This window comes from Gorilla gorilla, chromosome 17 (genome assembly GCF_029281585.2).
Source record: "Gorilla gorilla gorilla isolate KB3781 chromosome 17, NHGRI_mGorGor1-v2.1_pri, whole genome shotgun sequence".
In the NCBI taxonomy this organism is placed as follows: domain Eukaryota; kingdom Metazoa; phylum Chordata; class Mammalia; order Primates; family Hominidae; genus Gorilla; species Gorilla gorilla.
This window is the reverse complement of record NC_073241.2, coordinates 66040651-66055134: the sequence shown is the minus strand read 5'-3', so window position 1 is coordinate 66055134 and position 14484 is coordinate 66040651. Positions and strand designations below refer to the sequence as shown.

Below are 14484 nucleotides of genomic sequence, written 5' to 3'. Positions count from 1 at the left end.
TGAAAAGGCAATGCATAGAATGAGAAAAAATATTAGCAAATAATGTATCTGATAAGGGACTTGTAAATGGAATTTAGAAAGAACTCATAACTTAACAGTACAAAGACAAATAACTCAGTTAAAAAAGGATATGACTAGATATTTGTCTGACGAAGATATACAAATAGCCAAGAAGCACATAAAAACATGCTCGTCATCATTTAGTCATTAAGGAAATGCAAATCAAAATCACACTGAATTACCACTTCACACCCACTAGGATGGCCATCCTCAAAAAAGATGGACATAAATGTTGGCAAGAATGTGGAGAAATCTGAATCCTCATACATTGCTAGTCGAATGTAACATGGTGTAACCACTTTAAAAAATAGTTTGGAATTTTGTCAAAAGGTTAAACATAAAACTACACGACACAGCAATTCACTTATAGGTATATACACAAGAGAACTGAAAATATATGTCTACACAAAAACTTGTACATGAATGATCATGGAAGAATTATTCATAATAGCTAGAAAGTTGAACATGTCCATTGGCAGATAAATGGATAAACAAAATGTATATTCAGACATAAAAAGGAATGAAGTGGATATAGATGAACCTTGAAATCATTATGCTAAATCAAAGAAGCCAGTCACAAAAAGGCCACATATTATGTGATTTCCTTTTATATGCAACATCAATAACAAGCAAATCTATAGAGACTGAAAGCAGATTAGTGTTTGCTAGGGGCTGAGATGACTGGGGAATGAGAAGTGCCTAATTGGTATGGGGTTTCTTTCTAGAGTGATAAAAATGTTTTGAAACTAGATTGTGGTGATGGATCCACAACTCTGTGAATATAAACACATACAAAATCAAAATAATAAACTGTACACTTTAAAAAGGTGAATTTTATATGCAAATTATATCTCAATTTGAAAAAAAGAGAGTTGATTAAAGCAAACGTAATATGTATTTTGGGGTCTGTGCATATAAGTAAAATGTATGACAACAATATCAAAAAAGTCAGGAGGTGAGAAATAAAGTACAGTGTTGAAAGGTCCTTAAACTATAGGTAATGTGGGAAAATATCACTTGATAATAGGCTATGATAAATGAAAGATGTATACTATAATCTCTAAAGAAGCCACTGAAATAATCCAATCAAAAGTTATAGCCAATAGGACAAAAATATGAACTTAATCTAAAAGAAGGCTATTGTTCAATGTAAAACAAATCAACCATTACGTGAAAAAACATTTTTAACTTTTTTTGATAAGAACTTGCAAATTCAACTATTCACACCCCAGTGTGAAGTGGGTACACTGGTACAAGTAATGTAAAGTAGGCCTTTTGATTCAATCACAGTAAAATCCTGTAGTAATAAATGAGGCACTGGAAATATCTTTGAGAACATAATTCACAGACTGAAAAAAGTTTTCTATAAAAGGTCTGATACTAAATGTTTTTAGCTTGTGGGCATGCAGTCTCTGTAGCAACCCTGCTATTGTAACACAAAAGCAACCATAGACAATTATGTAAAACAATGAGCACAGCTGTATTCCAAAAAACCTTTATTTATAAAACAGGCAGAAGGATTTGGTCCACAGGTTATAGATTCCAGAACATTCATATACAAGTTTTGTGTAGATATCCTAGTGAGTGTGAAGTGGTATTGAACAACTCTGGTGGCATAGAGAAAATATAACAAAAATTAAAGTAAAATAAACTGGTCAGATAGGATATGTGCCAAAGGAATGCACCGATACTATTACTATGCCTAGTCATTGATTTGTCCCTCATCTTTACGAGGGCCAAATCAATAACGTGGCATAGTAATAGTAAGAAAGATAAAGATATCAGAAAGTTTCAAAAGTAATAATCTTTATGATATTATTTTCAAAGTGAGGGAAATAATAAGGGCTAATTTTCTTTAATAATGTATCTTTCTTATGTAAAAGGGTTCATCTATCAAATAAATTCACAAGAATAAAAATCAAACAGGATGCCTAATTAAAAAGCAATTCTCATCAGTTTGATTTACCAATGCCACACAGATCAGAATGTAGTTCTTTTGAGACATATCAAGATAATACATTATCATGGCTAATGCTTAAAGCAAGTCAGATGTTTTGGAGCAAAACCCTTGAGTAATCCAGATAATTCAGGCTCAAACTGGCATCATCAAAGGATCCTGGAATCCTCTGTATCTTTTAAGAATGTTTGTTGATCACCTAGTATACTTTTAAAGGTTCTTCTACCCTTTTTGGTCAGCACTCATAAAGACTGGAGAGCAAGGAAAAAAAAGACGAAAAAAATACTAACCTGTTCATCTACTGAATCTCTTGTGCCTTTTAAGGACTCCATGGAGATTGAAGCATCAGTCACCCTGGAAGTCTTAAGTTTAACATCAGCTTTTGGACTCATCAGCTTGTGTCTTGATCTGACATTTCCTTCAGCAGAAATTCCTAAGGATTTCCATTAAACAAGATTTCAAAATTATACCTTATTATCTTAAACGCTCCCCCATCAACTCCTTCCTTGGAATCCTCTACTTTAAGGGACCTGATGGAGGAAACTCTCTTACTTTATAAACTTAATTTTAAAGCTCTTAATATATGAATCATAAAAAGAATATGTTTTAAAGAAATACACTAAAGATTGAATTGAAATTTGTTTTTATATTTATTTTTTTAAAGAGACAGGGTCTTCCTATGTCTATCCAGGCTGGACTCGAACTCCTGGGCTCAAGCAATCCTCCCACCTCAGCCTCTGGAGTAGCTGGAACTACAGGATCAAGCAACCACATCCAGCTTAACTGAAATATTTGTAAAGGGTACTGTAAATATTCATAAGTCACATTAAAACCAATAAATTACGATATGCCAAATATATGTTAACTTAGGGGAAATCAATGATATTTTTCACCCTATATAATGAGGGTGCCTTCAATAGTTGCTTTACTACCATCTAGTTACAACCATTAAACTTGAAGTGCCTCTTACATATACCCTGTACCAAGCAGTAGTCACACTTTTATTTGAAATATTAAATTTGGCTATCATTTGTAAAAGAAAAAATAAGAAAAGAATCTTTTGCCCCTTGCCACATGAAGTGTTCTACAAGTTCATTAAAAGCTGATTGGGCCAGCCAATCCCAAAGATAAGCCAGTATTTCAAACCTTAATAGGGTTATGACAAATATTCAAAAAACAAATTTTAGGTTTTGAGGTACTGCTCTGCATTCAGTTATTTATACCCGCAACATTGTTCTAATAGCTTTATTTTCTTCTAACATTTAAGGACCAAAGTAAGCTTCCCAAATTTTAACATAGAAAATCATACCTGGAACGTATACTACTGATTGTTCTTCATCAGAAACTACGCAGGACAACATGAAGGAAAATACAATAATATTATCCAGCATCCAAATGCTGCTTCTGTTCTGTATACCTCTTATAGCTCATAATTTCTTTTGACCTGGGAATTTGTAACTAACTTTTAAAAACAAAGTTAGAAAGCAAAGTAATTGAATTAAAAACAAAGTTAGAAAGCAAAGTAATTGAATTAAATGTAGCAAAATTAATATTCTCTAAAAGTTCACCTTTATATATTCACAACTACACATCTTATAAAAATCTCGGAAGGTCTTGTTCCATGAAACTTTTATCCACTCTCAAGTGGGTTACCCTGCAATATATACTCTACTATTAGGTTCCTTTCCTTTTGTAAACAAAAACTTAAGTGCTCCAGTTTGGTCATTATTGAGGAACTGACAATTCTGAAGAGTAAATAATTTCAAGATAGGCTTTAGCTTTGAAGAACAAACACTGAGGGCAAGTCAATCATGCAAACACAAAGACATTATTTATTCTTCTACAGTGCATTCATAAAATATCCCAAGAAGCCCTATTATTTAAAAAGTAGAAGAAATTTAAGACAAAAAGAACTATTTTGAATTTCAAAAGGAGAAATTTAGAAAGGCTATGATTATAGCACACTGTTTTCAACTGTCACCTTGATCCAACTCAACTTTTCCTCTCCCAGGATTATTGCAATAAGCTCCTAACTGCTCTCTGTCACTTCTGTGCATGTTCCCTTAACAGCCTATTTTTTCACACAGTGGTTAGAATGATCATTTTAATAGTTATGTCATTTCTAATTTAGATTAAAAGCCAAAGTATTAACAACAGCCTGCAATGCTCAAGATCTGATCCCTGTAACTTGTTACATCTCTGATCTCACTTGCTACTATTCCTCTCACTCATTCCTGGCTTTCTTATAATTGTTAACAAGCTATGCAAGCTCCTACCTTATAGCTTCTGCAGGTATGATTTCTTCTACCCAGGAAGCTCTTTCCTCAAATATCTTCATGGCTCACTTTAGGACTTATGTCATATGTCATGTCATGTCACCTTCTGATTGAAGCTTTCACTTCCTAACCATATAGGTACTTGAAATTGCAAAACTCTCTCTTCCCACAACCTACCTACCTCCCCCTACTATCTGCCTCTTTCCTGCTTTATTTTTTCTCCACAGCACCAACATCATTGAACATAGGCCAGGTGCAGTGGCTCACGTCTGTAATCCCAGCACTTTGGGAGGCCGAGGTGGGCAGATCATGAGGTCAGAAAATCGAGACCATCCTGGCTAACACGGTGAAACCCTGTCTCTACTAAAAATGTAAAAAAAAAAAAATTAGCCGGGCATGGTGGCGGGTGCTTGTAGTCCCAGCTACTCCAGAGGTTGAGGCAGGAGAATGGTGTGAACCCAGAAGGCGGAGCTTGCAGTGAGCTGAGATGGCACCACTGCACTCCAGCCTGGGCAACAGACCGAGACTCTGACTCAAAAAAAAAAAAAAAAAATCATTGAACATATATTTTCCTTATTCATGACCTGATCTCATCTCACTAAAATGTAGGCACCAAGAGGGTAATGATTTTTGTTTTATTTTCTTCAGTGTTGTACCCTCAAACATAAAAGAATGTCTGGCTCCATCTATGAAAGAATAAAACTGGTATTGATTTAATTTTATGAGGCGTTGTCCAACAACCTTATACGTTATATTTCTGTGATTCTAAATATGCAAACAAAACTTTTTTTTTTTTTTTTGAGACAGAGTCTCGCTCTGTCACCCAGGCTGGAGTGCAGTGGTGTGATCTCAGCTCACTGCAACCTCCGCCTCCTAGGTCAAGCAATTCTCTGCCTCAGCCTCCCGAGTAGCTGGGATTACAGGTGCCCGCCGCCACACCTGGCTAATTTTTTTGTAGTTTTAGTAGAGACGGCCGTTTCATCATGTTGGCCAGACTGGTTTTGAACTCCTGACCTTGTGATCCACCTGCTTTGGCCTCCCAAAGTGCTGGGATTACAGGTGTGAGCCACCGCAAGCGGCCAACAAAACCTTTTACTTTCAGCTACATCCATGCCAAATTTATTTTCAAATACATGAAACTCTAAACAAACTACTTCAATATTTTTAATAACAATATTTGAAATTGCCTCTATCCTTTCTAATAATTTGTAATGTATTTTCATCTCATTATATTAAGAACCCAAATATTTACCTCCTTCAAATCTAGAATTTCCCAACAAATGCATATTTTATGGGGAAGTCAAACAGACACATTATATACCAAATGTATAGTGGGCCTACTAGTGGGTCATTTCTAGATTTATAATACCTAAAACAATGTACATGCTATATAAATAGTAGTTAAATTGTACAGTTTAATTTGTATTTTTTGTGTGCTATTTCTTTTTTTTCCTCAAATATTTTCCATCCACATTTGAATGAATCAGCAGATACAGAGGGCTAACTGTAATTAGAAACCCAGGCAGAAGTGGTAGAGAGGAAGATGCACCTCTATCCCAGACCTCCAGGATTTGAAGGAAATTAAGTTCAGTACTGCCCATTCTACTCTAATCTGCTGAGTTTTGCCAGCAATACATGTATATGTAATTATTATCAACCACAGAGACTTTCTGGGCTAATATATTAATTTTTACCACAACATACAGTCTTTGTTTCCATTTGAAAACTCAACAGCAGAGATTATATTGCAATGTTTTGACCAGGTCACTTGCAGTTCATATTTTTTAATATCAAGTCCGTGATATTGCTAATGGTAATACACTTGAGTGCATTTAAGCAGTCAAATTTAGGTACTGCTGAAACACAAACTCATTCTGACATTACTAGGAACTGTAATGAAGGACAAAGGCAACTTAAACTGAAGGAGCATATTTTGCTGGAAGATTTAACCCATAACATGACAACACCACACACTCATTGTTTACAGATGAGGTACTAAAACATTCCTTGTGCAAAACAGCACTGCTGAATCATACTGTGCAGGAGATGTATAACTCACAACAACAACAATAAAAAAAAAGGTGCCATTGAGTCACAGATGATCTGTCCTCTCGTGATGGAAACATCAAGGACTAAGAAATCTCTCCATCACATTTCTCTAAATGTTTAGGGGAAGTATTGAAAATCTTTTTTCAATAGTGTGAAAAGAATACCAGATTATAGGTACTTACTTTTTGGTATTTTTCTATTGAAAATTCTACTATAAAGGCTCTAGGGTGGTCTGGGAAATAATCAATATGACAAAGGAATCAAGATGCAAAGACATGTAACTAAATCAAATGATTAATAACTATCATTATGCTTTTCAGCAAATATTCAGTAACAAATTTACATTTGACATTGCTTACAGTGACATTCTCTATGGAGATTTAAAATGAAAATATCTGAGGCTCGATGTTAACTGGTCATTACGTGGAATAGTCTGAGGGGAAAGGTGACACTAGCAACCTTGCAATTCCTTTCATACATCTGAATTAGATCTTATAGGATATAATCGCCACCATTTTTCCCCTGTACAATTTCAATTCCTCACTATCTATGAGAGGACGAATATTTTACATTAAATGTTGGGAGTCAGAATACAAGAGATAAGGGAGTATATATGACTTCTACATAAAATAGGAGGTGATATAACTACATGAGTAAGTGAAAGTACTGGGTGCGAAGACCAAGAGCTTAGGTTCAGTCCATATATCTATTAATACACTTATTCAGTCCCATTGCAATAGCTTGTCCCCCGCAAACCATTGATTCTATATTTGAACAGTACCATAGGATGCTATAAGCTAATAACCTTCAAGTATCTCCTCCATCACAAAATTATGTCAATGCAGAAGCAGTGTTTCTTGAGAAAAGACTTATCCCAATTTCCTAACTTCCTAATTCAGCCCAGTTGTCCACAGTGCACATATTCTCTTCTGATAGGTAAAGGAAAAAATATTTAATTTGCACACTGCACTAGTATGCTTTCATCCACAGTGTATGTACATGATTTCATTTGCTTTTCACCAACCTATCAGAGACAAATGGTAATTATGTCTAGTAAGTGCAAACACTAAACACGAGCAGCACAGAATACAAACATATCCCTCTCTCTACACATGACACTAATCCTAGTAACTCAACAAAGGAGTTGATAACACAGTTTTGTTAAGTTTCACTGGGAGCTAAGAAGAATGCCCAGTGATTCTGCTAAAGGTAACAGCAACGCCTCAATTAATGCCATCACCAATCCTAGCAAACACAAAAAGAGCTGCCTCTGCAAGCACTCAGTAACACAGATTGCCGTCCCTCTTTCAAGTAACCCCTCCAAGGAACGTGAAGTAAATTATCAGGACCAAAGCTCAAGAGAGAAGAGTCTACCTACTCCAAGGAAAGAAACACTCCTGTCACACAAACATCTCATCACTGCTGCTGAACTGGTAATACTACCACTGCACTAAAAAGTTCCACTGCTTCTCCACCTCACAACGATCCAAGAACTTCAATGACTGCCAGTGACCCGCACTCCACACGTAAGTCAACAATACTTCCAGGCACAATGATTCCCATCTTACGCAGTAACCAGCACCACCAGACCACATCCCAGTAACCAAGCTCCACACCTCTCCTAAAACCCCAGTATTAAAACCCACATCATCAGTGGAGGGCCTTTTAAGTCCGAAAGGTCCTGACTTGCTCCTAGCAATGCAGACTAAGGACGATCCTAAATCAAAACAAAAAGGCTCCCTGTCCAGCCAACACCGACTCCTCCCTCAACTTCGAGCTAGCTCCGCACACTCAAGTCAGCCTGGGGGCACTCTGACAGGGTGGGCAGAGGGACCTCGGAGTGCCCTCCCAGCCCTAGCCTGAGCCTGGACTCAAGGCTATCTTTCTCGAGCTCACCGGTAGTGAGCGCTGGGAAGCATCTGCGCCGTGTCCCCACACCTGCAGACAGTACCAGTCTCTCGGCCACCTAACACCCAAGCAAGGGGAGAGCCCAGCACCTAGACTGGGGCCGAGCAGCACGTCCCCATCCCCGGGGTTAGTTCGGAGCTTCTCCTCCGCTCTCGGACTGCCACGCGACGGCTCGCCCCTCGCCGTCCCGTGGAGGGCGCCGGCGCCCCCTGTCAGGCGGGCAAAGGATACAGTCCCGGCTCCAGAACGCCGCGGCACCGCGGCGGGAGGGGCCCGCCACGTCCGCCATCTTGAAACAACCGCCACTCGGGGCGTCGCGCCTGGGCCGCCACGCCTCGGCCTGCAGGCTCGGTCCCCATTGGCCGCACCACGCAGAGGCCCGCCCCCGCCTGCGCGGCCGGCCCCTGCGGGGCGAGAGGGTCGGGGCGAAGGGGAAGCTACGTCCCGGAGGTGCGGTGTGGGGCACCGGGCGGGGCCGCGGGAACCGGCGCCCCACGGAGCTGCTGCTGTCAGACCAACCCCGGGCCCCCATCATCACTGCGCCGCGCTCTCAGGCGCCAAGAACTACCGTTCCCGGCATGCCATGAATTTGGCCTCGGCGCTGAGGCGGGGTCCGGCCCTCCACCCGCTCCCGCCGCGCGCGAATCGCGGTCGCGAGCCATGGAGGAGGAGGCATCGTCCCCGGGGCTGGGCTGCAGCAAGCCGCACCTGGAGAAGCTGACCCTGGGCATCACGCGCATCCTAGGTGAGGAATGGGGGCACGGTGCCGAGAGGGTGTGGAGGAGAAGGAAGGAGGAGCGGAGGGATGAGGTGCGGGGTGAGCGGCGCGACGCTGGCCCCAGAACAGGAGTGGACATCGCTGCTGGGACTTCCGTTGTTACAGAGGAAAGTGGGGGACCTGGATTTGTGATTAGGCCTTGAAAGTGTTTGCCAGGAGTGTTCGGAGGCAGAGCTGGGAAGCCTGAAGGTTCCCCCACTCACCGCCAACCAAGGTCCCACCCAGGAAGGACGGGCAAAGACGTGCAAAGGGAACACAGCAAGCACCTGACGGTTGGGAAGTTGGATCTCCCCCCAGGAGGCATTCTCAGCCAGGGCATTATCCCCGAAACCCAAGACCTTTCTCTGGGGGAAGTAATGCACCCGACCTCCCAGGGCGACAACTACTTCGGGTCTGAAAGGAATCCAACCTTGCACCACTGAATGACTCAGAGTTTTTCTTTTATCGAACATTTCTTCGTTTGCTTGCTTGTTTGTTTTTTGAGACAGAGTTTTGCTCTTGTTGCCCAGGCTGGAGTTCAATGGCGCGATCTCGGCTCACTGCAACCTGCGCCTCCTGGGTTCAAGCAATTCTCCTGCCTCGCCCAGCAATTTTTTTGTATTTTTAGTAGAGACAGGGTTCCACCATGTTGGCCAGGCAGGTCTCGAACTCCTGACCTCAGGTGATCCACCCGCCTCGACCTCCCAAAGTGCTGGAATTACAGGTGTGAGCCACCGCGCCTGGCCTATCAAACGTTTCTTTAGTACTCACCACTATGTTAGACGTGAGGTTAAAAATATGAAAAAGACACAGTTCTGTGAAAAAATAAACAAATGAGGTCACTAGGAGTCTGAAAAGAGGTTAGTAATCTGTTACTCAGAGATGTCACAGAGGAGGGGACTGATCTTATCAGGGAAGTTAAAGAACATGTCACAGAGGAGATGATGCTAGATTTTGAAAGACATATAGGAGTTAGCCAGAAAACTAAGGAGGAGAAAGGTCTTTTAAGAAGGCTGAAAAGCATGCTTCATTGCCTTCCCATCACAATTATAATAAAATCCAAATGTCTGTACCATGACCCACAAGTCCCTGTAAGATCTGCTCTCATCTCTTTCTGACTTTGTTTCCACTCTTTTGCCCACATGGCCTTCTAGCTGTACCTTAAACACACTAAGCGGGTTCCTGCTTCAGGGCTTTTGCAATTTGCTAGTCCTTGCACCTGGAATTATCTTTCTCTGAATGTCTCGCTTCTTCAGGTCATTCAGATCTCTGATCAAATGTCATTACTTCAGAGAAACCTTCCCTGAATATAGTTCAAATAACCGCCGTCTTTCTTGCTCTCTCTTTCCTTACCCTGCTTTTTCTTTTATTCTTATAGCACTTTCACTACTTGAAATTATGTATTTGTTTGGTTGATTTTTAAAATTTGTGTCTCTTTTATTAGAAGTCCAAGACCAAGTGTGATTTAGGAATGAGTGGTTTTAACATATGAAAATCAATTAATAGCTGTGCATGGTGGCCCATGTCTTTAGTTCCAGCTACTGGGGAGGCTGTGGTGGGAGGGTTATTAGAGCCCAGTTCAAGTCCAGCTGGACAACATAGCAAGACCCTGTCACTAAAAAAAAAGAAACTTAAAAAAAATCAAGTAATATAATACAACTTACTAATAGAATAAGACAAAAACTGCATAATCATCTTAATAAAAAAAAGCATTTGACAAAATCTAACCTTTCTTGATTAAAAAAAAACTCAACAAACTAGAAATAGGATGGGATAGAGATAGAATTTCCTCAACCTGATAAAGGACATCTATGAAAAACCCACATCTAACATCATATGTAATGGTGAAAGACTGGCAGCTTTCCCCTTAAAATCAGGAACAAAAATTGTATTAGGGTTCCCCAAGATCACACCAGATTCAATGATTTGACGCAAGGATTACAGGACTCAGGAGATAGTCCTACTCATGGCTATGATTCATTACAACAAAAGGATTTTGGCAGCCCGATTGGCAGACCTTTCTGAGGATTATTGTCTGGGGCCTGCTATGTTCACTCTTTTCTGCATGGCAAGAATTCCAGTTTTATCACTTCTCTTCAACATTGTACTGGAGTTTCTAGCTAGGGCAATTAGGCAAGAAAATGAAATAAAGACATCCAATTGAAAAGGAAGAAGGTAAGCTGTCTGTTTGCAGATGACATGATCTTGTATATAAAAAATCCTAAGGAATACACACACACACACACACACACACAGCCTATACACCAGCAATGAACAATCCAAAAATAAAACTAAGAACAATTCAATTTACAATAGTATCGAAAAGAATAAAATGTAGCTGGCACAGTGGCTCACACCTGTAATCCCAACACTGGGAGGCCAAGGTGAGAGGATTGCTTGAGACCAGGAGTTGCAGACCAGCCTGGGCAACATAGCCTTCATGAAATATTTTAAAATTAGCCACGTGTGGTGGTGCATGCCTTAGTCCTAGCTACTCAGGAGGCTGAGATAGGAGAATTGCTTGAGCCCAGGAGTTCGAGGCTACAGTGACCTGTGATCACACCACAGCACTCCAGCCCGGGCGACAAGAGTGAGACCCTATCTCAAAAAAAATAAAAGAATAAAATAGGAATAAATTAACACAAGATGTCCATGACTTATGTACTGAAAATTACATAAGACTGTGGAAAGAAATTAAAGAAGACCAAAATAAATGAGAAGACATACCATGTTTATGGATTGGAAGAGTTAATTGTTAAAATCTGTCACTCCCCAAATTGATCTACAAATCTCAGATCTCCAGTTCCCATCAAAATCTCAACTGTCTCTTTTGTAGAAATCGGGAAGCTGATTTAATCCTAAAATATAATATAGAAATGCAAGAGACCCAGAGTAGCCAAGATAAACTTTTCTTTCCAAAACAGGAAAAAAGTTCCTCTTACTCACATTTCCCTATACTATATTTGAGATGATGGAAAAGTTCTGGTGATGGTTGTACAACAGTGTGAATGTACTTTATGCCACTTAACTGTACACTTAAAATTGACTAAAATGATGATTTTATGTTATGTGTATTTTAATACAATTTAAAAAATTTAAAGCCACAGTTGTCTTCAGAGTGGTAGTGGCATAAAAATAGAAATGTAGATCAATGAAATAAGATTGAGAGTCCAAAAATAAACATCATATTTATGATTCATTGTTTTTTTGTTTTTTTTTTTTTGGAGATGGAGTCTCGCTCTGTTGCCCAGGCTGGAGTGCAGTGGTGTGCTCTTCACTTGCTGCAAGCTCTGCCTCCCGGGTTCTAGCCATTCTCCTGCCTCATCCTCCCGAGCAGCTGGGACTCCAGGCGCCCACCACCATGCCTGGCTAATTTTTTGTATTTTTAGTAGAGACAGGGTTTCACCATGTTAGCCAGGATGGTCTCGATCTCCTGACCTCATGATCCACCCGCCTCGGCTTCCCAAAGTGCTGGGATTACAGGTGTGAGCCACCGTGCCCAGCCTGATTCATTGATTTTTGACAAATATGTTAAGACTTCTCAATGGGAAAAAATAGTTTTTCAACAAATGGTTCTGGATTTCCACATGTAAAATAATGAAATTGGACCTCTACCTCAAATTATATACAAAAATTAACTCCAAAAGTATCTTAGACCTAAATGTAAGAGCCAAAACCATAAGACTCTTGGAAGAAAACAGGCCTTAGGTTCCTTTTTTAAGTGACATTGAGTTAGGCACTGGATTCTTACATATCACAAAAGCATAAGCAACAAAAGAAAAATAGATAAATTGGGTTTAATCAAAATTTAAAATGTTTGTGCTTTTAAGGATATAGTCAAGAAAGTGACAAAACAATCCAAAAAATAGGAGAGGATATTTGTAAATCATATATATGAAAAGGAACTTACAGATCTGCAAAGAACTCTTACAACTCAATAAAAGACAAATAATTCAATTTTAAAGGATCAGGGTAGACATTTCTCCAGAGATACACAAATGGCCAGTGAGCACACATAAAGATGATTATCACCATTAGCCATTAGGGAAATACAAATCAAAACCATAATGAGATTTCACTTCACACCCACTAGGATGGCTATAGTCAAAAAGACAGATACAGCAATTGTTGGTGAGGATATGAAGATATCATACACTGCTGGTGGGGATGTAAAATGTAAAATGGTACAGCAGCTTTGAAAACTAGTCTGGCGCTTCCTCAAAAGATTGGAGTTACCGTATGGCCCAGCAATTCCATTTCTGGATTCCCTTTCTGGATTTCATTTCTCCAAGAGAAATGAAAAGATATTTACATGAAAACACTTGCATACAAATGTTCATAGCTGCATTATTCATAATTGTCAAAAGTGAAAACAAGCCAACATCCATCAGTTGATGAATGTGATATATAAAATGTGATATATCCATATAACAAAAAAATTCATCCATAAAAAGGAGTGAAGTACTGATCCTACAACATGGATGATCTTGAAATGAAAGTGAGAGAAGCCAGTTGCAAAAGCCACATGTATGATTCCATTTATATGAAATGTCCAGAATAGACCAATCTATAGAAACTGAAAGTAGATTAGTGGTTGCCAGAGGCTGGTAGGAGAGGGGACTGCTAATATAATAGGTATGGGTTTCTTTTGGGGGAAAGGATGCATAACTCTGAATATAAAAATCACTTTATAAATTATGGTATGCGAATGATGTCTCAGTAAAGCTGTTTTAAAAAAGGAATTCTAAACACGGTACTATTAGAATTCCTACTCTAATCCACAGGACTGTGAAAATGATGAGATACCACACCTCAATTATGTTACATTAAATGGCAAAAGCAAGATTATCCAGGTAGGCCCAATCTAATCACATAAGCCCTTTAAAACAAGCTGTTAACAGGGAAGTCAGAGAGATTTGAGGTAGTAAAAGAATCTGTTACGCTGTTGCTGACTTGAAGATGCATGGGACCTTTTAACAAGAAATGTAGGTGGCCTCTGCAAGCCGAGAGTGGCCCCAGCTGACAGCAAGCAAGGAAATGGAAGCTTCAGTCCTGCAACCAAAAGGAATTGAATTCTGTCAATAACAGGAATGAGTTTCCAAGATGACCCCAAGCTCCAGATGAAAATAGAACAGCTAAAATACCTATCGGCACACCTGGTGTAAGGAAAGACCAGTGATTTCAGCCTAAGTAGAGAAGCCAGTCATGCCGTGCCAGGCTTGTGAGCTACAGAACCATGACTTAATAAAAGGGTGTTGTTTAAAGCTGCTAATTCATGGTAATTTATTACTCAGCAATATAAAACATTCCCCCAAATGTTTGAAAGAAAAGAGCAAATGCTATGCACGTCAAAAAGAAACACAAGTGTAATATAGCACATGTAATTATGGACTATTATGATAGAGTTTAGACCAAACATATCTGTCATAACAATAAATATAAATGGTCATGGCTGGGCACTGCAGCTCATGCCTGTA

At 39.6% G+C, this 14484-nt stretch overlaps 2 protein-coding genes across 8 annotated transcripts in view; one reads left to right on the top strand and one right to left on the bottom strand.

The window, feature by feature from the left end:
• Positions 1-8785, bottom strand: part of KIAA1328 (KIAA1328 ortholog) — a 403426-nt gene extending 394641 nt beyond the window's left edge. For 3 of the 5 annotated variants that reach the window (XM_019013838.4, XM_019013839.4, XM_063699149.1), the window contains exons 1-3: positions 8482-8785; positions 3327-3362; positions 2308-2450 (exon numbers count right to left, since the gene is read on the bottom strand). In XM_019013838.4, coding sequence (XP_018869383.3) covers positions 2308-2450; positions 3327-3362; positions 8482-8785 — 483 coding nt within the window. Of the gene's footprint in view, positions 1-2307; positions 2451-3326; positions 3363-8238; positions 8444-8481 lie in introns of those variants that run through there. The other 2 variants (XM_063699151.1, XM_063699150.1) reach the window with 2 other exon arrangements.
• The window catches only part of TPGS2 (tubulin polyglutamylase complex subunit 2), a 41994-nt gene continuing 36168 nt past the window's right edge, over positions 8659-14484 (top strand). For 2 of the 3 annotated variants that reach the window (XM_019013873.4, XM_019013871.4), the window contains exon 1: positions 8854-8995. In XM_019013873.4, coding sequence (XP_018869418.1) covers positions 8911-8995 — 85 coding nt within the window. In that variant the 5' untranslated portion in view covers positions 8854-8910. Of the gene's footprint in view, positions 8996-14484 lie in introns of all 3 variants that reach the window. The other variant, XM_004059344.5, reaches the window with a different exon arrangement.